Genomic DNA, 24,024 nt, shown 5'->3' with positions numbered 1-24,024 from the left:
CCGGGCGTGGTGGGCTCAAGCCTGTAATCCCAGCACTTTGGGAGGCCGAGACGGGCGGATCACGAGGTCAGGAGATCGAGACCATCCTGGTTAACACGGTGAAACCCCATCTCTACTAAAAAATACAAAAAACTAGCTGGGCGAGGTGGCGGGCGCCTGTAGTCCCAGCTACTCAGGAGGCTGAGGCAGGAGAATGGCGTGAACCCGGGAGGCAGAGCTTGCAGTGAGCTGAGATCCGGCCACTGCACTCCAGCCTGGGCGACAGAGCGAGACTCCAGTCTCAAAAAAAAAAAAAAAAGAAAATACATAGGATGAGTAAGTCAAAAGATCTAATGTACAACATGAGGACTATAGTTAATAATATTGTATTGTACTGAGGATTTTTGCTAAATTAGTAGATTGCAGCTGCTTTTGCCATGATGGCAGTGGGGATGGGTAACTTTGTAAAATAATGAACATGCTAATTTGTTCCATTACAGTAACCATTTTACTACATATATGTATCTTACAACATCATGTTCTATCCCTCAAATATATACAATGAAATTTTTGAAAAACCCAGCTAGTGCTACAGGGAGGGTGCCATGGACTCCCTCGTGCTCTCTGTGGCATGTGGCATCTCTTCACTGCCCTTCACTGCACTCTGAACTTCTAGAGTAGAAGTTCATTCTTGTGCACACTGGCTGGGAAGCAGAAGGCTGGCTGTGAGCTCAGGGTGGAGGTAGGGCAAAAGCTGGGCCACACACAGAATCTACCCCAGCGTGCTGACTCCTGAAGGTGTGATCAGTGTGTCCCCCTAGAGCCTGCGCTTGTCTCTCAGTCAGTGGCGGGGCCATCCTTTCCATCAGTTTTAACATCACATGTTGAGTATTCCCGTTTGAATGAGTGTATCATAGCCCAATTCTTGCCCAATCTGCCATCCTCTCTCCTGCCCTAGGTCACCCTGCGTGAATTTTTGCCCACAGGCAAAGTCTTTATTTGCAGGATATCTGTAGACTTCAGGGTGAAAATGTTGACAGAGTCATTGGCAGCTCATTCCCTCGTGTGCTGACCTTACATGGGGGAGAGGGCTTTGTTCAGAGCAGGCAGGCATCAGTGTCCCAGAGCTGCCAGAGGAAGGCCTCGGGCTCAGTATAAAAGTTGGTGAATAAAGGAAGTTGGAGGGAGCCGGGGCCTCTGCACGTGCAATGGTGGCAAAAACTAAGGCCCTGCGGGTGAACCAGTGCTGATGCCCAGCTGGTGTGCGGGGTGTGGGCAGTGTCCATTCAGTTGGTCAGCCCTTGACAACCTGGTTGTCGAGTATGTTTAATATCCTATTTGTGCTCAAATGCTTCCCTAGTGGAGACAGGCCTGGCCTCTGATGCAGGACGTATGGGAAGTTCTGGTTGCTGAGGCTGACTGAGGCTGAGGGAGCCAGTTTCAGCACCAACACCCCACAGTGAGCTCCTGTGTGGATAGAAGGCCAGGCCCCAGGCCTCTTGTCTCCAGAGCTAAGATGAATGCTGGCTTTTCTCCCCTGCACACGGACACCGAAAGGCACATGTTGTTCTGCTAGGGATGCCAACCAGGTTGAGGGCCCCTAAACATCTTGCTGAGGAGGTGCAGGCAGCAGGAGGGAAGCAAAGAGAGGCTGGTAAGTGGTGGCCGCAGCTGGTGTGATGAGTAGTTTTGCAGGCACCTTGAGAGAGGCCTGGGAAGGCAGTCAGCTGATGCTGGATTCGCTGAACAAATTGGGGCTTATCCGGGATTTGTTGTGGCATGACCAGCCTTGAGAAAAACAGTGAAGGGAACAGATCCAGCTTCTCATTCCCGTGGGGCCATTTTTAAGCGCTCCCTGAGGCCTCCTCCCCTGCCCCCACCAGTTCTGCTCCCCTCCAATAGAAAAGATCCTCTCTGTTTTCCATGGTGCCCTTTCCTCACGGGGGTGGCTGAGGAAACTTTCTAAAAGGAAGTGATGACAACACCCTGATACTTTCCCTCTCCTCCCACTCCCTTCCTCAATTCAATCCCCACCTCCCTGAACCATTGCTATTTTATAAGAGGACCCTAGAAGAAGCAGTGCCCTCCCCGAAGGGGGAAAGATCCTGTAATGGAATAATTTCCTGCCAGGTATCAACATTTATTTATTTTTTTACTTTTGGCTGTAGAAGGCAAAAACTTGTTAACCTTTGCCTTGTGTTTATTTGTTCAAATAACAGCAGCAAGGAATGACCAAGAAGATCTTAACTACAGCTCCTGCTGGCCCCTGTCTGCTGCTCTCTGTCTATGCAGTGTCTTTAGATCAGGGCTGGGGGAAGCTGTGTTCTACCATTCTTATTTGCCTTGTCTCTGTCATAGTACTTGGCATGTGGCAGAAATACAATGGAATTGCGAGGGGACAGAGGCAGCCTGTGAGGCAAGGACCCAGCCCTCTGACCCAGGAGGTCTAGCAGGCTTGCTGCCTGTTAGCTGGGTTTGTATTCTGGGTTCCAAGAAACACAGGAATCATTTCCTCTTTCTCCCTTTTTAATTGCCATATATTAGCTTAGAACAAGATACAAAATTTGGAGATTCACAGGAATGGCACCGAAGTTTAACAATATTCATAATAATAAAGTTATAACACAGGACAGGAAAGTTTATCTGGATCTTGAAGGCAACAGCTGATCCGCATGCACATTTCTGGAGGCCAGTGATTCATGAAGAGATCTTTGCTCCATTGCTCCATCTTGCTCTTTCACAAAGGACCCCTAGTCCTTAGCACCACAAGCCCAGGACAGTGATTACAGCATGGAGAGGAATGAAGGGGCTGCTAGGGATGGCTCCTCACTCTACAGGGCTGATGCTTATGGGGCTACTATGTCGATTCAAATTCATTTACCAGCTAAGAGTGGGATCTTCAAAATATGATTCACGGGCAGAAGCTCTGCTAGCATACGTTTCCCAGGAAGCTCTCCACGGATCTATAGAACTTAAATAAACAAAAGGTCACTCAATCATGGGTCTCCTCTTGGGCACCCTGCCCCCAGTGCCTGCTTCTTGCCCGAGGTGTGGCTGTGCCGAGGGGCTCTCCTAAATGTATCCTGAGGGTGCTCCCACTAGGCACCCAGTGCCAAGCCTGGACACCTGAGGGATCTGTGCCCAATGCTACTGGAGCCAAGCCTGGGGGTAGGCAGGGTCCCCCATCGCACATCTGCCTGTGATAGGAAAGCAGGAGGGGCAGGCTAGGGCAGTGCAGAGAACTGCAGAGCTCCACCACGAGCTCTGCATCGACAGCAACCCTTCATTTCTGCTAAAATCTCATTGTTGGAAGTTCACTGCTCATATTAATAATCAATATGAGAAAAGTTCAAGAGTTCCAGCTTTTCTTTTCAGGTATAATGCTGCCTAAGCACTTGTGAGAAGCTTGTCTACCATGAGAGGGAGGGAGCCTGATGTGGAAATTCTCCTTTAAAAATTCCAAATTTCTCTTTCTCTCTCCCTTTCCCCACTCCCTCCCTATTTCTCCTGATAAATGAACTAAGTCGACACATTTAACAGCCCCTCTTTGCTACTGACCTGCCCTTAAGAACCGTATTTCCAACACGCACACAGGCTCCCAGGCAGTACCACAGTCTTCAGGGCCTGCTAACTGAGCTCGCCCTCTCAACGGCATCCTGCGGCCCTCAGCCCGCTTGTCCACCTCTCCTAGCCCTAACAACACCTGGGCTGCAGCAGCCTAGCACCTGCGAATATCCCAGCGGTGAGGAATGAACCCAGGATCCCTCCAGCTGCACTTCTGCTTCCTCTGAGGTGGCTGTAACTGTGCATCTCCTCCTCCCACTGACTTCTTCCCTCTCTTCCTCTGCTCCATCCCTGCCTCGGCACACCTTTTTCTTCTTCCCTCTCCATCTACCAAAAGGAGGGGAAAATCTTAAAAACTTGAGCATGGAGACTGCACTAATTAAAATGTACGGGTTGTAAAATAAATCTCTTCTCACTCTATCATTCCGTTTATCCTACCTATTCGGTCAACTGAAGGCAGCTACCTGGGTTCATACAAGATTCTTAGTTTGAATGTTTGCTTTCCTTTTAAAATGATCATAAAGCATTCTCCCATTTCTCCTCTCCCCACAATCCTCTTTCATTTTGCTCTCTTCTCCCTATCCTTGTGTCCATGAATTTCCTGAACCTCACTGCTTCTCCCCAGAAGGAATCCCATGACATAAGAATTGTTACACGACCCTTAGCCTAAAAATCCCTCCAGCGGAAGTGCCTGGCTTTAAGGGACTCTTCAACCCACCCGTTTCCTTATGAATTTGTCTCCCACACATTGGTGTGTACCATTTCTGAGGCTCTGGGGCTGCTCATCTTGGTTGTTCTGTTGCTCATCAGATCTGCTGATCTCATCCCCCTAGAGTAATGATTTCTGTAGGTTCAGGTTCATAGCCTGTTCACTCAACAGATGCTCTGAATGCTAATCTGTCAAGCTTCTTCTAGGACAGCTTCCTATCTTCAGCAGATCAGGAAAACAAATCCCACTCTTATTTCTCACATTCAAGATTTCAGAACATGTTTCTCCCCCCAGGCTTTTGCCTTCCAAGGCAAAGAGCCTCAAGAGTTTTAATTGGTCTTTATGGTGCAAATCTCCACTTCTGATTAGTTTGAAAGCTATGAACCCTCCCTGGCCTGGTTAATGTTCCCAAACTGCAAGATTCCTATTCTGAATACTTGCTTTTCCTTTTAAAAATACCACAAATAATGCTCCCATTTCTCCTCTCACCCCAATCCTCTTCCATTAAACTCTCTTCTCCCTGCACATGTCCCCACCCTCTCTCTCTCTGTGTTGTTACCCGGAGGAAGACTTTAGGGTTTTATGCCACCAACTCTGCAAACTCTCACTCACCACCTTTAGATGGGACGCCGGGCATACTTTCTGCGATGCAGCTCGTCCACTCGCTCCAGGTACCAAGTACCTGGGAAAAGGCTGTTTGTGTCACCAGGTGGGGAGAAATTCGCTGTGGAATGAGGAGAAGAGGCAGTACTCACAAAGAGTTGTATGAGTTTTTGGAAGAGAAAATGGTCATGAAGATGTCTGCACCTCCACAGTGAAGCTCTCTTGGCTGTGCTGAAAGGGGCTACAAGGTCACCCTCAGTCCACCAAATAGAACACTGGACCCGTGGAACCAGAGGAGCGGCCATCTTGAATCTAGCACTTAAGGCCTTAATAAAAGGCTATTAAGACTTTTATTATAAGAGTACAAAATTTTCCTACAGTAAGCATAGCCTTCCTCCACTGAAACCTTCACCCCATCCTTTTGCCAATAGTTCCTACTTTGAGATGTAATTCCCAGCTTCCTGTTTCCTAACAGACACTTCCTTCTAAACTAAATTTTCTGGTTCTGATTCATTGCAGTATTTCACTGCTTTGTCCATGAATGTTTGTCCTAGAGGTCCTATTTTTTTTTCTTTCTTTTTTTTTGTTTTGAGACGCAGTCTCGCTCTGTCACCCAGGCTAGAGTGTGGTGGTGTGATCTCAGCTCACTGCAGCCTCTGCCTCCTGGGTTCAAGCAGTTCTCCTCAGCCTCCCAAGTAGCTGAGATTACAGGTGTGTGCTACCACATCCATCTAATTTTTATATAATTTTTACTTTTTCATATTATATTCATGTTTTTATATTTTTTATATTTTTAGTAGAGATGGGGTTTCATCATGTTGGCCAGACTGGTCTCGAACTCCTGGCCTCAAGTGATCCACCTGCCTCTCCCTCCCAAAGGGCTAGCATTACAGGTGTGAGCCACTGCGCCTGGGTCTATATTTATTCTCATTGTCTTTCTTTGCTATAACATATCCACTGGTCCAGAAGAGAGCAATGACCACTAGGTCTAGGTTTTCTGGAACGTTTCCAATTCCATATATTCTGTCTTCTTTTGAGACCATGCTACAAACATGTATCTCAAGTTTTGCTTGAGAATATATATAAAACCTATAGAAACCATGGTAAAACTGTGCAGTACCATGGTTTTAAAACCACTAACTAATCTCTCTAGTATTACATTTGGGTTTCATTTTCCTTTTATTTGTCGCTTTTGGGGCAATATTTTGTTTTTATGTTTGGTGGAGAAAGAGGGCAATTTGGAGGAGACAGTAATATTAGTTGATAACATATTTATGTAGAGTAATTCATTTAATTTGTTTGGAAATCCTGCAAAATCAGTATGATTTTAGAAATAAGACCACTGAGAAAAGTTTAACAACTTTTGCAAAGATAAACAGTTAGTGAGTGGCACAGCTCAGGGTTAGATTTGGATATCTAGCTCTAAAGTCTGCACTCTGTCAACTGTTGCAGACAGTATTTTCAAAGACTATACTTCTGGCTTCCATGGGACTACACATTCTGGGTGTTTAGCTATATTCTATACTGGGAAGCTGCATCCTGCCTCCCTCTTCCCAACTCTATCCTCTGTTTTCGCAACTATTTCTTGCCCCTTTGGACAACAGATCTTCTAGCAAATCTTCTCCCAACCATATCTCATAGAAGTCTTGACCCTGGACTACCACATTCTAGATTTCTGAGGAATCCCTGACTCCCAGCTACTGGAATGGGGTCTGAGATGAGTTACCTTCTCTTCCTCTCTTCCTGCCCCTTTTCTTACCCTTATGGTAGAATTGCTCTCTTTGGTTCATTATTTCTGTGAACTCCTCAGGAGACATACACTTTCGGGAGGCTAGGCGCTTTGGCAGGTCTGAGGTACTGGACACCAACTTGTCCAGGGGAGAGCCTGGTAAGCAAAAGCAAGATTGTTATACCTTCTTCATTGTCATTATCACTATGGCCAATCACGAGTCCAACAGAGAGTCAGGTTCTGTGGGAGGTTACACCCTGGAGGAATGTGCAGTGTGTGTGGCTTAGAATACCACGAAATGATAAGCAAACACACTTGTTAGCAAAATGGGCAGGCAGACACACTGATTTGATCAAGGTGTATGCCACATAGTACTTAGATGCATGTCCTTAATCACATCAATCACAAAATAATCAATAAATTCTTATTAGGTATCTCAAATCCATCAACTTCTCTTTAATCAATTGCAACCAAGCAACCATTACCTCTTGCCTGAACTATTTACTGGAACAATCTAAGTGGTTTCCCCATATCCACCTTTGTTCCTTTTCAATCTAGTCTCTAAGTAGTAGCTAAAGAAGTGCTTTAAACACATAAATTAAACCAACTTACTCCATGCTTAAATCCCTTCAGTGATTTCCTTTGCTATTAATAATAACATTAACTCTCTCAAGATGGCAGCCTCGGCAATGGTGGGGAAGAAGATGGTTATTCTACCAGATGAATCTTGTCAGGATTGCCTACTAGAAAGATGAGACTCACCTGGAGAAGCATCCTGGGACACTCGAAATGAAAAGAAACTTGCTGCTAAACCAGAGCCATAAGAGAAGGCACCAATCCTGGAGCCAGCCAGTTCTTGGGCAGAGTGGCTATGGGAAAACAATCAAATAAAAACCACATTTTATATATGTATATATATAATATATTCTGCACTGCAAATAGAACAACAGCCTATCATCCCGATCTTCTCCCTGTCTACCTCACGTAACTAGAAATGGGTTCCAGGCACCCTACATAAAGAGGGACTTCTGGTAGACCTCAGGGACAGGCCTATGTGTAGGAAATCTTGCCAAAAGGAAAGCAGCTAATATCCCAGCTATATAAGGCAGAGAAACAACAAGATAATTTTTGGTGTACATAGAGCTTCTACCCTCTCATGAGGACAGGATAAATTCAGCACCTTCTGAAAGTGCCTCCAAGTGGAGATCAGACCACTGGACTCACCCTTCAGGCTCACATGTTGACTGGTAATGGTTCAGCAGTCATAACTTTTTGATCATCCCCTGTGAGTAATAATTTGATCAAGTTCACCCATAAGCATTTTTTCCTGCTTTTTTTCTTTCTTTCTTTCTTTCTTTTTTTTTAATTTAGCAGAGTCTTGCTTTGTTGCCCAGCCTGGAGTGCCTGGAGTGCAGTGGTGTGATCATGGCTCACTGTAGCCTTTACCTCCTGGGCTCAAGTGATCCTCCCACCTCAGGATTCAGGATCCTGAGTAGCTGGGACTACAGGTGCAAGCCGCCACACCCAGCTATTTTTTTCTTTTTTGAGACAGAGTCTCACTCTGTCACCTGGGCTAGAGTGCAGTAGCTTGATCTCAGCTCACTGCAATCTCTGCCTCCCGGCTTCAAGCAATTCTCATGCCTCAGCTTCTCGAATTGGTGGGACTACAGTCGCGAACCACCATGCCTGGCTAATTTTTGTATTTTTAGTAGAGAAGGGGTTTTGCCGTGTTGGCCAGGTTGTCTCAAACTCCTGACCTCAGATGATCTTCCCACTTTGGCCTCCCAAAGTGTTGGTATCACAGGCATGAGCCACCGCAAACATCCATAGCTAATTGTTTTAAAAAATTTTGTAGAGATGGGGTCTCCCTGTGTTCCCAAGGCTGGTCTCAAACTCCTGAGCTCAAGAGATCCTCCTGCCTCAGCCTTCCAAAGCGCTGGGATTACAGGCATGAGCCACCTCACCTAGCCCTTTCCTATGTTATATGCAATACTTCCTTATAAAACCCACACAACAGAAAATGAATAGAAATAACATCCAACATTTGAGCACCTGCTGAGCACTGCTATTTTAATTGGTTTAGATACTTAATGCTCATAAAAACAGTAGAACACAGGTATCATGATTGCACATATGCTACAGATGGGGAAAGTGAGGCGCGTTGAGGTTAAGTATTGTCCAAGGTCAACCCTAATAAGTGGTTAAAAAATTTTGAACCCAAGTTGTGGGCTCTAAAGTCAGACCCATTTAACCACCATGCTCTACTACATATAGAGATTTTAAATAAATGAGACAAAAATATGCATACAAAAGCTACTGTTTTCTTCATGCACCCGAACAGATCTTGCCCATCCCTTGACATCATGTACTTCACTTTGGAGACCACTGTCTGATACAGACTGTAAATCCGCCTATACATACACCTTTGGTATGAGTTTCTTTCATCTTCCTTCCTTTTCCTGCCTTCTCCCTCCCCTCCTTTCTTTTATATTTATTTATTTATTTATGACAGGGTCTCATTCTGTCATCCAGGTTGGAGTCCAATGGCACAATCATGGCTCACTGCAACCTTCCACTCCTGGGCTCAAACCATCCTCCCACTTCAGCCTCCCGAGTAGCTGGGGCCACACGTGCACACAACCATGCTCAGCTAATTTTTGTAGAGATGAGGTTTCCCCACTTTGCCCAGGTGGGTCTCGAACTCCTAGGCTCAGGCGATCTGCCCACCTAAACCTCCCCAAATGCTGAGATTACAGGCATGAGCCACCATACTAGTCCCCTTCCTTTCTTTTAAATTTCTGAGCCAGAAGAGAAACCCAATTTTTTTGACCCCACAGACCATGGTGGTGGAGGCTGGGGGTGTGCATGTAAGACACAGAGCCAGACACAGTACTCACTGGGACAGAAGTGAGGCCAGGCACCCGTACAGGGATGAGGTGTACATGTTCCCATTGTGCGTGGAGAGGTAAAGGGAGGCCTTGGTTTTCTTGTCGAATATGTCCTGAGAGGCCTTTAGAAGTGCTTTATCCAGGTCCTTGTTGGTGTAGGTGTCTTCCAGCTTTAGCCCCCTGTGAGGCAACCAGAGGTAGCCATGTGAGAGGCCAGGGGAGGAGAGGGAGGGAGCAAGGGGGAAAAGTAACAGCTTCTGGAAAGAAGACTTGGCACATGTTTTTTCTACAATATTTGGAAATACAGAACAGCCCAAAGGAGAACATACCACTAATGGACTTACCATTCATATTTTTCTGGTGGAATCTATCCCTACTTTTATACAGTTTACTAGAAAATTAGAAAGAAAATCATGCTATGTGTTGTGGTTAGCATACTTTCTTAACTCTGTGTGTGTGTGTGTGTGTGTGTGCGCGCACGCACGCGCGTGTGTTTTCCCACGACATTGTAAAACATTATTTGTAAAGGGTGAAGAATGGTCCATGACAGGATGTACCCCACATTAACCTATCTTCTTGCTCCTGTTCCTTGCTAGTTAAAACACTACAGTGAATAGGTAGGTGTTCTTTTAAACACGTGGGATTACTGAGCCCAAAGGTTGCACATCTTTAAGGCTTTGGCTTCATGCTCTTCTATTACTCCTCAAAACACCTGATCCATTTACACATCCACTACCGCCCATTTTCCCATAGCCTTGACAATTCTGGGTATTCACATTTTAAAAAGACTATCTAGAGAAAATGGTAACTTGAGTAAACATTAATGAACATGCACATTTAAAATGTGATCATATACATTTCTTCTTTGAGAAAATTTTCTGTTCATATTGTTTGCTCATTTTTCTATTAGGGTATTTATTTTATTATTGATAATATATTTATATATTAAAGATATTAAGCTAGTATATTTGGTATACGTTATACTTTTTGTTTCAATAGGGCCGGTCTTACAAGCAGTGTTTGTGCTAATTTTGATGTTTTAGTTAGTGGCAGGGTTAGGAGTACTAGTTAGTAACAGGGGCTACACTTGGTAGCCTATTCTACTGTTGATAAAATTGACCGAAATTTGAAATAAACAGGTACCAAGAAGAAAGGGAAAGATTCCTTTCCCAGTGGAAACTGTATTGAAGACATTTCTTTGTAAATATTAGTGATTAAGTGTGGTGAATCAATAAACAGCATTCCTTCTGCTTTTTCACATCTAAGGGGGTGAGCTGGAATATCCCCATTTTATAGATGGAAGAAAGTGAAGCAAAAAGCAGGACATGAATTAAGACAATGACAAGTGAGAATGGGACCTGACACTTCGCAAATTGCTACCCTGTAGTGTGATCATCTACTTCTATGTTTTTGTGTCTGTTTAGACTGTGAGATCCTCTAGGGCAGGGATCATGGAGTCACATTCATTTTGGTACCCTGAGAGGTTAGTACGATGTCTAGCACATAACATGTTCAGAAAATGTTTATTGACTGAATGATTTCGCTATTCTTTCTTTCTCCCTTCCTCCTTTTCTCCCTTTCTCTCTTTCTTTCTTTGTTCTCTGCAGTTTCTTACTGTCCCTTTATCCTGCAGTGCTGCCAAATCCCCCGTGTTTCCCTGCATTAACTCATGGAGGGCCCTACCCAGCCAATAATCCATTGCCCCGCAGAAGGACCTAGGATGGTTCCTGTTCTGCTGGAGGATTGCCATTTGTCCCCCACAGGGGTGCTGGTGGTCCAGACTCAAGGCATGAAGAAGCCTCCTTCTTGCTCACCCCTCACCAGCCTCTAGGATCCCCAAGAAGAGGACTCACCTGAAAGCCTCCAGCCCCTTGTATAAGCTGGTTTGTGTGTCACTGCTGGCTGACAGGAAGTCATTGAACATCAGGCGAGCCAGAGACTTCTGGACCATCTTGCAAAAGGGTGTGTGAAAGATCATGTACTGTAAATCGTCAAGGGTGAAGGGTCGATCACTGCCAGCTGGAGGAGGAAGCGTGAAGGCAAGGATGGGGCATGAGGGGTGAGCCATTTAGATCTCCTCCCTGAGATTTAACTGTGTCAAGTTTCTCCAGGCCTCCCAGGGAACTACTTCCCACCTCCTGCAAACGCATAGAAGCTTTATTTATTCATTTTACATGCACTTACTAAGCACTCTCTACTAATAAGGAAAGAAGGGAAAGAAACAAAGTCTTTGTGTCTACTATTACCAGTCTCTATGATACTCATCTCAAATCAACCTTGTGTTATATAATTTTCTTCATTTTCCAGAGGGGGAACCCGTCTCCAAAACATCGTCATCTGTCCAAGGTAACCCAACTGTAAAAAGGCTAGTTTGGGATTCAGGTTCAGATGTCTCTGACTCTACTCTACGGACTGTCTCTCTCACTCTGAAGAGGAGTGCAACGCAATCTTTGCCCTTAGGAAAGATTACATTTTAGTGCTGGGATCCAAAGCCTCATCTGTCACATTATATATGCAAATAAGGAGTAAAATTTAAATGCCACAAGAATTCAGAGGAGTTAAGAGCAAATAACCAATTACAGAAGACAGACAGAGGCAGAGAGGCCCAAGGCAATTTCTTACCCCTAAGGTTCACCTCTGGTAGGTGGTCCTCCACCCACTGCAGTGGAAAGAGACAAGAGGTAGCTCTTTATGCCACCCCCAAGGCATCCATGCCTTCTCCCACACTGCAATCTGTCTTTTGCGGATGCCCATCTGGTCATGCCTGAGCAGACAAGAATACTATTTATTTCTTTAAAGTGGGTTTAACTGTATTTATTTTTATTTATTCATATGTTCTTAGAGACAGGGTTTGTTTCACTCTGTAGTCCAGGCTGGAGGGCAGTCGCTTGATCATAGCTCACTGTATGGGCTCCTGTTCTACAAGCAATTACCCCCATCTCAGCCTTCTGAGTAGCTGGGACTACAGGCTCATGCCACCATGCCTGGCTAACTTTTGTATTTTTTTTTTTTTTTTTTTTTTTAGAGACAGGGTCTTGCTTTGTTGCCCACATTGGTCTCAAATTCCTGGATTCAAGTGATCCTCCTGCCTCAGCTTCCCAAAGTGCTGGGATTACAGGGGTGAACCACCACTCCCTGCTTCTCTGTATTTTAAAAGGAAGACTTATTTGCTTCTTTTCTGCTTATGAAAGCAGTACATATTTCTCAGCAGGGAAATTTCAAAACTAAAGGTGAAAATAAAATCAACCTGCAACAGCACCACAAAGAGAAAAATCACTGACAACACTTTAGCATATAGAAAATATAGGTACGATTTCCCAACGTCAGACTTTAAAAGATGGTAAACTACAAACCAAGCACCAAACCATGCCTGACTTAACCAGAAACAAATGCCAACCACTGTGGAATGTGGTTGCCCGGCCTCTTAATGCCGTCTCCCCGAGTGGCTGACATCCCTGGGTTTCATACTGGGGGCCTTGCCCTGGATTGTTTACTCTCTTTTATTTAGCTCAAGTTAGAAGCCGTTTTACATCTGACCTTGAATGACATCCAAATGGATTTTAGCATAGACCCAGGGAAGAGTGTAGGAAAGAGGACAGGAAACAATTCTCTTGACATTATTTTCAAGGCAGGAGAGAAGAGACCTTGCCATGGCCTTTGGGTACAAACTCTTGGCCTATGTGAATAGAGCCCCTACTGTCTGGCCTCTGAGTCGCATACCTTGCTTCCACTGATTCTGGATTTTTTTACGGTATGAGGTGTAACATCGATCCAAGGCCCGCAAGTAGCACTGGATGGAAAGCTTCCCATCCACCACTGGGTACTCCGAGGCCAAATTTGGTTTGTAGAAGTCATACACATTCTCCATATGGGTTCCCCTCAGTCCTGGAAAGGCACACAGAGGGTTTCAGAGACCATCCAATGCAGCCTACCTTGAGCACAAAGGATGAGAGAACCATGTAAAAAGAGCTTTCTGGTCATTATCTGTGTCCCATGTCCAAGTTTGAGCCCATTCAACATCCCTCGCATATTCAAAAGGAGTTGGACAGGTTGTTGGTATTACACAAATGAGATGTACATTTCCCTTTCCTTACCTCCATGGGCTTAACAAAACCTGGAATAGAAGCCAAGAGTCTCAAAGGAAAGACTTGCACTTTATATCCAGTTATCTATTTTAATCTTCGATTGCCAGAAGAGTTCCCTAAGGTTCCTCACCAGTATCTGCACCGCTCATTTCATGCATCATTATGCCAATGCCTGATGACACAGGAGAGGAAACCTGGCGGATTCCCCTCTCCTATTTCTCCTCTCCTCCCTCTGCTCCACAGATCAGCCCTTTTTAGAGGCAAGCAATACCATCCTCAAACCCATACCCCAGCCCTGAGTAGCAGGTGTGCCAATGTGGGATTAGGATCTATGTTCTTGGCTATGCCATGCACAGCCTCTTGGTAATGGTTTACTACAAACCTCGCTCCAGGGCCAGAGGGGCCTTGGGCCCAATCAGCATAGCCACAGCTCCAGCCCCACCTGTGGGACGAGCATTACCACTGGGATAGACAGCGATGTCTCCACAGACCACCATGGCATAACGACCTGTAAAGAGAAACAAGAAATAATTACCATCACTACGAAATCTGGAGTAGATTGAGTGCCTACTGTGTACCAGGCACAATTCTAGGTCCTGGATATAGAGTGATAAACAAAATAAAAACTCCCAGTCCTATGGAGCTTATGTTCTAGTGCAATTCATGATACATTTGAAATGTAAAGTCAAAATTTAGCATCCTGACACTCTGTAAAACGCTCATTTATACAGAATTCTGTCTCTGACTCCAGTGAAAAATGTGTTAATTGACACTTTTGGAGAAAATTCCGGTTTGTGTTTGTACTCATCTCCTTATGGCACTCCATGATCCTGAAATTATATCCTAAATCATAGAAGGTAAAGGACAGGGAGGGAAACTAACACTTAAAACACTAGTAGGACACTAGTTATCCTTAAACAATTCTTCAAACAATCCAATGAGGTAGGTAACATCCACATTCATAAGTGAAGACGTTGCCTTCCTGAGAGACTGAGTAACTAGTATAAGGTCACATATCTAGTTAATATGGATTTTGATATTCAAACCCAGGTCTGACTGGATCCTGAGCCATGTGCCTTGAATTGCATGGCACTACTTTCAGTGTGAAAAGAGTTTATGTAGAGTAAATGATCCATAGTCACTAACTTTATGATAATCAGACTAGTATTCAATAAATAATTGTGGTCTTGACTATTATGTGTTCCACTTTCATCTGTCAGAATTACTGTCCCAAAAACTCGAGTTCATGGGTGAGATATGGTAGTAATTTTAGTATTCTGACCTGTGAGGAAGCTCCCAGTATTCACCCACAGCACTGCTTTGGGAGACATATTTCCATATAATTTAATCCTCATGATAAATCTATATAGCAGATATAGTTATCCCCATCCTACAGATGAAGAAACTGAGGCCTAAAGAATTTAAGCCACTTGCCCAAAAGCCACACAGCTAATAAATGGGAGGATAAGGATTCAGAGTCAGGACTCCAACCCAAATTCACTGAAATCCAGGAACCTTCGCTTAAGAATTATAATAATCCCAACTCCAACATCAATGAAAAAGTATTGTTTTCTTCCCCAATGTTATGTGCACATGTGTGTATATACATATGTGTGTATATATATTTACATATACATATTTACATATATATACACACACACAAATAATTCGTATAAAATATATAAATGTAAGTATATATTTAGTATATATAAATATATTAGTATATGTATATTGGTATATTTAATGTATATAAATATATATTTAAGTATATATAATTTTATATACATAAAATTAAGGGAAAACAATACTTTTTTCTACCTGTATACACACACACATTTTGAAAATTTTAGAAATGATAGAAAAGTATTTAGAATCCATTTAGGAAAAGACCAGTAAATTTGATTACCTAAAAATCAAAGCCTTCTATCAGAAACAAAGTCAAAAGACAAATTGGGGAAGGATTTACAGTACTTACAACCAACAAAAAGCAGTTTATCTTCATTTATAAAAGTTTCACTAAAAAGGCAAACTAGGCCGGGCATGGTGGCTCATGCCTGTAATCCCAGCACTTTGGGAGGCCAAGGCGGGAGGATCGTGAAGTCAGAAGATCGAGACTGTCCTGGCTAACACAGTGAAACCCTATCTCTACTGAAAATACAAAAAATGAGCCAGGCACGGTGGTGGGCACCTGTAGTCCCAGCTACTCAGGAGGCTGAGGCAGGAGAATCGCTTGAACCTGGGAGGCAGAGATTGCAGTGAGTGGAGATTACTGCCACTGCACTTCAGCCTGGCAACAGAGCGAGACTCTGTCTAAAAAAACAAAAAATAAAAAATAAAGGCAAACTATGTAATAGAAAAACGGCCAATAAACAACATAGAAATATTCAAGATTTCTTACGATAAAAGAAATGCAAATCAAAAACATTATCATTTTACTTGTTAAATTAACAAAGATTGGAAAGTTTGATAATATATACATTGTAGTAATGTAAGTTAGTACAACATTTTGGAGAAGAATTTGGCACACTTTATCAAACTTTTAAATCAACCTATCCTGAGATTCCACTTCTAGGAATTTATTAACAATATGGGACTAATTAAATAAAATGTGGCGTATCCATCAAAGAATATTGTGGTTTTAAAAAGAATCAGATGGACCTTATATATGTTGATACAGAATTATCTCTAAGACCTAAGAGATGAGGAATATTTTATACAATGTTTAAAATGGAATAAATACGTGTATACTTGTAGGACCTAGAAAAAATATTGGAAGAATACAAAGAAACCACTAGTGTTAAATTTTGGGAAGTGGTAACGGGGCGGGGCGGGGGGTCAAATGAGGAGTTTTTCTTCACTTTTTTTTTTTTTTTTTTTTGAGACAGAGTCTCACTGTCACCCAGGCTGGAGTGCAGTGGTGTGATCTCGGCTCACTGCAAGCTCCACCTCCCGGGCTCATGCCATTCTCCTGCCTCAGCCTCCCGAGTAGCTGGAACTACAGGCACCTGCCACCATGCCCGGCTAATTTTTTATATTTTTAGTAGAGACAGGGTTTCCCTGTGTTAGCCAGGATGGTCTCGATCTCCTGACCTCGTGATCCGCCCGCCTTGGCCTCCCAAAGTGCTGGGATTACAGGCATGAGCCACCGCGACTGGCTGAGTTTTTCTTCACTTTATATACTTTATATACTTTTATATACTTTTTCTTCACTTTATATACATGTGTATGGGTATGTTTTTTTCCAAATACAAATTTTAATTACTTTCATTTTAAAAAAAAAAAAGACAAGAACACATGGGGACTCCCAGCCAATCTGAGCCAGAAATACTCTTCTCTTTCCTCATGCCCTCCTCTTTTCTCTGGAGTGATTCAGAACTCCCTGAGTCTCAGAGCCACTCCCTCCCACCTGAGGGTCCCCAGGTGAATGACTGGTTAGGTCAGAAGCAGAGTTCTCATTCACACTGGCATCCTCTGGTCCTGGTGGTTGCTGTCACCTGCGGGGTATATAGTCCGAGTGTCTGGGCTCAAGCTTAGGTGTTTTTGTTTTAAATACAAACTAAAAATTCACATTTCAATAACTTATTTTTAAAATTTTTACTTTTATACCAAGATACCATATTTTTTTTAAAAGATGCATTTGCAACCCCATCTGTGAAATACCCAGTCCGTCAGAAGAATCTACTCATTTGAAATGGCGTGCTTAAGGCTGACAATGATCTCAAGAATAGGCTCTTTGATTTTTGGTTAAAGGCTGGTGAATGCCCCTTATTTTTCATTTCTACTCCTCAACTAAATAATTGGTTGGACATATCTGGTGGTAATGGTGGTAGGGGTTACTAGAGAGGTAGTAATACAAGTATCGAGTAGGAGAGGCACTTTAAGAACAGACTTGATGATGTAGACTGGACCATCCCATGTCAGTGGAATTGTTAATGATGGAGCCAGGTAGGGCAGTTGGAAAAGCATGGAATGGACTTTTGGAATTGCACTGTCTTGCTGCATGAACAGAGATAAACTGTTAAACTCCTCTTGACCTCTTTTTTCTAAAGCAAAAGATATTGAATTAGATAATCTCTGAGGACTCTGCCAATATTAAGGCTTTTTGATTAATTTTATAATTAATGCTCATCATGGTTTCTAAGGTTTTTAATCCTAGTTTCGAACTTAGTAAATAGAGTGTCTTAACTACTGCCAACATACTTTTTTATATCTTTATGAAAATTTCACATTTCTATGAATTATTTTATTCAATCCTCTTATGAGTTAAGCGAGGCAGATAGGCATATAAGAATCCTGAGGCTCAAAAGGTTAAGGAATTTATCATTGTTTATTGATAGAGCTATGGCTTCAAACTCTCATATTGTACTGTTTCCCTTGAATTGTTTCTTGCCATAACAACAGGGGTTAGTCCTCCAATACAGCATTGGGAGAAGATATAAGTAAGATACAAGGTAATGTTAATATGTTAAGCAAAAAACAATATCTGAGGAGCCAGCTAAGGAAGAAAGAGGAGAAATATTCACAGTCTATCCTGTGGTTTTCTGGGCCTATTTCTACGAGGGTGTTTTTTTCCTGAACATCTAAACTTGTATATATCTTTCAACATCACCAATCTCTCTCTCAGAGACTTAGGACATGTTTAAGAGAAACAGGTACAGTAAAATAGGAAATATATCAGATGTGGTTTGGCATTTTTGCCTCTGCCACTCACTATGTGTAGGATATCAGATCTGCCATGTTCTCATCTATAAATCTGGTATAATACACACTTCCTAGGCTGTTGTAAGAATTAAACGAATGGCTATGTGAACATGCTACCTAACTGTGTAAAGCTATATAAGTCTAAGTGGTTATTGTTGGATGATAGCAGCAGCTGTGTGAATATATTGTCCTTCCTTCACTAGATGAAGCCACCTGGGGAACTGAAAAGCAAAACTGATAATATTCAGCCTCCAATCCCAGCACCTTTCTTACATAAGGCTCGTGGCAGTACATACCATCCCAGGAACTGGACTCCATCCAGTTGGCAGCATTGAAGAGGGAGGCAGTACCACCGTAGCAGGCATTGGTGGTATCTATGCCCTCAATATCAGTATTGCCTGAATCCTGGAAGAGTTCCATGAGCACTGTTTTGACAGCTTTGGACTTGTCAATGATGGTCTCAGTGCCTACTTCCAGCCTGCCCACTGAGTCCCACGGGAGCTGTATGCGCTCCATCAGCCGTTGCACCACCGTCAGGCACAGGGAGTTGATGTCCTCTTGGACTGAGCAGAAGCCCATACGAGTCTGGCCCAAGCCCACTGTATACTTTCCTGCTTCCACATTGTTATATTTCTCCAGGTCAGTTTGGTCCACATATTGGGCTGGGAAGTAGACCTCCAGGGCCAGGATGCCCACGTCTTTTGGCCAAGTATCTGTTTTGGCCAGGGGGACAGCAGAGGCTGTAGAAAACCTGTGATGGAGATAACAATCAAACTCCCACTAATGGTCTGTAGATAGTTTCCTCAAAAGACAGTAATATAGCAATCATTTAATTAATTTTCTAGATGTTTTGAAGCTATGTTATCAGATGACTACAAATTTAGTATTGTTATATCTTTTCATTGAATTGACCCCTTTATCCTTGTTAAATATCCCTTTTCGCCTTTGTGATATTCTTGGCATAGTTTCCTTTCCTGATATCGATATAGCTGCATTAGCTTTTTGCTTACTGTTTGCATGGTATGTCTTTTTCTGTCCCTTTTTACTTTCAACTTCTTAAAGTCTTTATCTTTAACATACGTCTCTTGTAACCGGTGTATATTTTTAGTCCTTTAAAAAAATTTTAATAAGTCTAACAATAGTGGTGTTTTAATTTGAGTATTTCATCCATTTATATTTGTTGTAATTCCTGATATAGTTGGAACTAAGTCTTTGTTTTTTTCTTTTTTTTTTTTGAGAGGAGTCTCACTCTGTCACCCAGGCTGGAGTGCAGTGGTGTGATCTCTGCTTATTGCAAGCTCCACCTCCTAGGTTCATGCCAATCTCCTGCCTCAGCCTCCCAAGTAGCTGGGACTACAGGTGCCTGCCAACACGCCCAGCTAATTTTTTGTAGTTTTAGTAGAGACGGGTTAGCCAGGATGATCTCAATCTCCTGGCCTCGTGATCAGCCCACTTCGGTCTCCCAAAATGCTGGGATTACATGCATGAGCCACGACCCGGAACTAAGTTTATGTTTTTATTTGTTTCTATTGGTCTCATTTGTTCTTTGTTCTTTTATTCCTCCTTTTCCATATCCTTTTTGATTAAGCAAATATTTATTATTCATCTTATACCCTCTTTTCCTTTTACTGATGACCTTAAAGATTATAACATGCTTAATTGGCTTGTTGAAATCTTACTTAAATTAATACTTCTTACTTTTGGAACACTGCAAAAACTTTAGGTTGCCTTTATTTACTCTCTGCATCCTTTTGAACTATTATTATCATATACTTTACTTCTACGTGTTATAAGCCCTTATAGGGCTTGTATAAATCTTTCAACATCACCATGAGTAAAAATATAATCTTTACTCATTTTTAAAGTATACCTCTAATTATATGCCTTTCTCTTTCTTCTTTCTTTTTTTCTACACAAGAACATACCCACTGTTTTCCTACTTATAAGTAAGTTTTCTGCTAGCTGATTTTTCTGATTGGGCCTTCCAGTGTTTATTGAGCACACCCAACACAGTTCTAGTCCAAATACACAGTAGTGAATCAGACATGCATTGTGCCCATAAAGAGATCACAGCCCAGTGATAGAGGCAGACATTTTTACAGCTAAATATACAGGGAACACAGAGAGCAGAAAGAGCAATTCTAAATGAGAGCAGAGGGAAAAAAAGGCGGGGGAAAGGGGTCAGCAAAAGAGGGGAGAGATAAGGCTGGGCACGGTGGCTCAAGCCTGTAATCCCAGCACTTTGGGAGGCCGAGACGGGCGGATCACGAGGTCAGGAGATCGAGACCATCCTGGCTAACACGGTGAAACCCCGTCTCTACTAAGCGGAGCTTGCAGTGAGCTGAGATCCAGCCACTGCACTCCAGCCCGGGCTACAGAGCAAAACTCCGTCTCAAAAAAAAAAAAAAAAAAAAAAAAGAGGGGAGAGATGATCTATTTCTTTTCTGGACCAATCCACTTTTATTCAACCCAGATTCTTAATATCCCTGGTGAAAATCTGTGTTGCCTTTTGTATGGGAGCATATGGGAGGTGAACTTGGTGATCTCTGTACTGCTACCATACAAAAGTACTTCCTACCTTCTGTTCACTTCAGCAACATTCTTCATTTTATAGATAGTGAAACCAGGGCACACACTGGTAAAGTGATGCGCTCAGGGTAACTTCATAGTTTATCACGTGTTAGAAATATTCTGTCCCTTCACTGCCTTGGGTGCCAGGGTTATAAATTTAGCTCCATTCTACAGGAGCTGAAACTCAGATTGAATGTGTCTATCAATCACCTTTGGGATTCTGAGCCTCTGGTAGCCCCAATTCTCCCAGCAGGAAGGTCACTTTTAAGGACAGCTGTCAGGCAAAAGTGGATCATATGATCACAAGATAGTGAAGCAAAGTGATAAATACACATTATATCTGACAGGAGAGGTTTGGAGTTTATTTATCTGCCCTGTTTATTTGACTCCCTCCAAATAACTGGAGTTTGTACTCTCAAATATTTACAGAGGAGCTTCCCCAGTACCTAGGAGCTAATGGTTAGCCCGTGCTTGTACTGCCAGCTTGGCTGCCTTTCTCCCAGCCTCGTTCTCACTCTGCCTTCTCTCTGGGCTGACTCCCTCCCTTTCTTCCCAGTTAGAAATCTAAGCTTGCAAGAAGAAGCTTAGAACGGGTCAGTTGGTAACTTTTGTAGCTGTCTTGGTGGGGAGCTATTTCTAGAAATGGATTATAAAGCCTTGAAGAAAACTAACACGTTGAGGCTTCGGAAGCTTCAGCCCACCGTAGTTAAGAGTATCCTTCTCATCTTGTGCTTTCTCTAAGGAATGATCACTTTGTGTAATTTTAAATCATTTTCTCCTGGTGTTGCCCACTTCAAGAACATGTACCACATCTTTCCTTCTGCATTCCATCTTGCCTCCTTCCCTTGTGTTTCAAAATTATTACTACATTTCAGGCACTGTGCTGGGAAGGGGTTGTGAGGGTCGAACAAAGAGGTTGGACAAAGAAAAGAAGAGGGCGAGGTTCTTGAGACCTCCTTGACCAGTGTGAGGAATGATAAGCACACATATAACCCAACTTCAAGGCAGAATGTAGTCAGGGCCACAAGAGGGATGTGGGCAAAATCCACAGGTGTTCAAAGGAAGCAGAGATTTCAGTGGGTTGGAGGATCAGGGAAGCTTGATGGAAGAGACTGCATTTGAGGCAAACCTTGATGGATGACAGACTTCTGCCAGTGAAGAACTGGAGGGGAATGAAGGGGCAGTGGCCACAGCAGGGGGTGACTGAACAACTAAGGAACCCTGGAGATGCAGGTGTGTAGGGGAGCAGGGAGACAATACGTGAGAAATACAGGACATGGAGGGCACAAGTCTTGCTTAATTTTGAAGACAGCAAAGCAGATGCTGAGATGGAAGTCACTTTTAGGTTGGAGTTAGAGCCAATGTGGGTTGGATTAAAGGCAATTAGCCATATAGAGAAAAGATGATTCATGAAAAGCAATATTAGTTCAAGCCATGCATAATGGGATGAACTGTAAATACACCAGAAAGGAAATGTGAATGATTCCAAGAGTTTGAACCAAGGAAGTCAGAATATCGGGGAGGATTGATGTGTGTCTTTTGGCTGATGGCCAACTATTGCTATCGAAACAAGCAAACCCACATCAATCTCTTCTTCACAAATACAGAAACAGGTTAAATCCTGAGCTGGGACATTTAACCTACGTGCAGGGTTTGGCAGTGCATGGGGAGAGTGAGGCGATGGTAGCACAATGAAGAATATAAGAAAGCTACGTGTATCAGCCCCTACCATGCACATCTATACACCCAGGTTCCCTGGGTATTTGGCAAGGAAAGACACTAGATCAAAACCATTTTTCTAAATATTTAGTAGTCATAGAATATAAAACTAGTCCCAATGTGTAATGAATTGTTTGGGGACTAGACAGCAACACATAGGTGGCTGGGAACCAGAGGCACTAACGACAGCTGTATTACCATCATCGCTGACTATGGAAAACATAAGCACTTGAGCCACATTCAGGCAGTATTTACAAAGAAAAGGAGTGTGCCTGTTCTTGCAAAGAACATGTACACATACACACATAAACACACATTTCCCCTTTTCATAAAATTGGAACACACGACAAACATAGCTTCTTATCCTCGGTCCATTTCTGATCCTGTTGCAGTGATTTAAAGTCACTGGTTTTATTAACACTGCAGTTGGCGCAGGGTACTGAGGGTCTTGGCAGAGGCTAGGGGTAAAGTTTGGAATGGTGGTGGAGAGAGGAGAGCTGTGGCCCTGGTACTGATATTTCTACTGCTTCATGCAGTTGGTGGAGTAAAAGATGCCATTGCTCACAAACACAGCATGTGTCAGAGGTTTGGGCTCTTCTCATTCTACAGCTGAAAGGGATTGTCTGTTTAGAAGTGAGCTAACTGAGACCCTGTAAAGTTAACTTGCTTGTCTAAGGCTGCTGTGCACAAGCCTTACTAAATTTTGAGTGAGATTCTAGTGAGTTTTCCCCAAGAGCAGGCCCTCTGTCTCTTTTACTAGTTACAAGATGCTTATCAAAAAGTGACTCACGTTTGGTGGGTTGCTGGGAGCAGACGAGCAGGTGTGAGGGAGGCTTCCTGCATCACTCTTGTCAATTGCAGAATGTGCTTCACTGGAGTCAACAGACGCTGCATCTCCAAAGGAGCAAGCAGAAAGCCAGCAGCTCACAGACCTTGAAAGAGATGCCCAGCGGTGCCCAACAGGGCTTTATAAAGCCCCAGGACTCCTGCCTCCTTAAGCCCCGCCTCTGCTCACCGTGGCTCAGTCTGCTTCTAAAACTGGGCCAAAGGGCTCACTCAGAACATGGGCGAGTCAAAGACAAACAGCATCTCTCCAACATGTACATAGCTGCCCTGCTCTTGAGCATGTGTGGGAATGGCGGGGCGTGGTTCCTCCTACTCCATCAGGCTCTGTGGCAGCCTTGTGTCTGCCCTGCCATCTAAGCAGGGAGGTTATGATGTTCCCTGTTGTATCACGTCCCAAGGTAATCCTATGTGGCTTGTTTTAGACCCTGGCTCCTTATCTGTATTACTCTCACTGCGTGTTCCACACTCTTCTCTGTGGTGTTAGTTGTTATTATTTTAAAGTGCTATGCATTACAAGAAACATCTTTCAAAACCAAAGGGAAGCTCTTTTAATAGTAGCTTTTCAAGGAGTTGGGAGTGAATGCTGGCACACAGGCCAAGGGCTGGGCATTAGAGTATGTGGAACCTACT

General features: G+C 43.3%; 1 protein-coding gene across 2 annotated transcripts; it reads right to left on the bottom strand.

The window, feature by feature from the left end:
* Positions 1–2,487: 2,487 nt before the first annotated feature.
* Positions 2,488–23,502, bottom strand: LOC105479066 (3-hydroxy-3-methylglutaryl-CoA synthase 2). Of its 2 annotated transcripts, none has more exons than XM_011736863.2 (10): positions 23,339–23,502; positions 18,555–19,009; positions 13,940–14,065; positions 13,193–13,357; positions 11,326–11,491; positions 9,482–9,652; positions 7,347–7,453; positions 6,615–6,740; positions 4,865–4,976; positions 2,488–2,942 (listed from the first exon to the last, which is right to left on the bottom strand). In XM_011736863.2, exons 1-9 carry the CDS (start codon positions 23,440–23,442, stop codon positions 4,870–4,872), a joined length of 1,527 nt encoding a protein of 508 aa, XP_011735165.2. In that variant the 5' UTR covers positions 23,443–23,502; the 3' UTR covers positions 2,488–2,942; positions 4,865–4,869. The 2 variants fall into 2 exon arrangements, with proteins under 2 accessions (XP_011735165.2, XP_011735164.2); XM_011736862.2 differs by having other exon boundaries at positions 2,488–2,950; positions 23,339–23,501.
* Positions 23,503–24,024: the final 522 nt, after the last annotated feature.

The sequence above is a fragment of the Macaca nemestrina genome, chromosome 1, assembly GCF_043159975.1.
Source record: "Macaca nemestrina isolate mMacNem1 chromosome 1, mMacNem.hap1, whole genome shotgun sequence".
In the NCBI taxonomy this organism is placed as follows: domain Eukaryota; kingdom Metazoa; phylum Chordata; class Mammalia; order Primates; family Cercopithecidae; genus Macaca; species Macaca nemestrina.
This window is presented reverse-complemented; position numbering and strand designations above follow the sequence as displayed.

Coding starts and splice junctions, on each gene's coding strand:
- LOC105479066 (XM_011736863.2), bottom strand. CDS start 23,442: ATGCAGCGTCTGTTGACTCCAGTGAAGCACATTCTGCAATTGACAAGA. Junction 9,653..11,325: donor AAGGGGCTGGAGGCTTTCAG/GTGAGTCCTCTT, acceptor GTTGCCTCACAG/GGGGCTAAAGCTGGAAGACA. Junction 7,454..9,481: donor CTGGCCTCACTTCTGTCCCA/GTGAGTACTGTG, acceptor GTTTTCCCATAG/CCACTCTGCCCAAGAACTGG.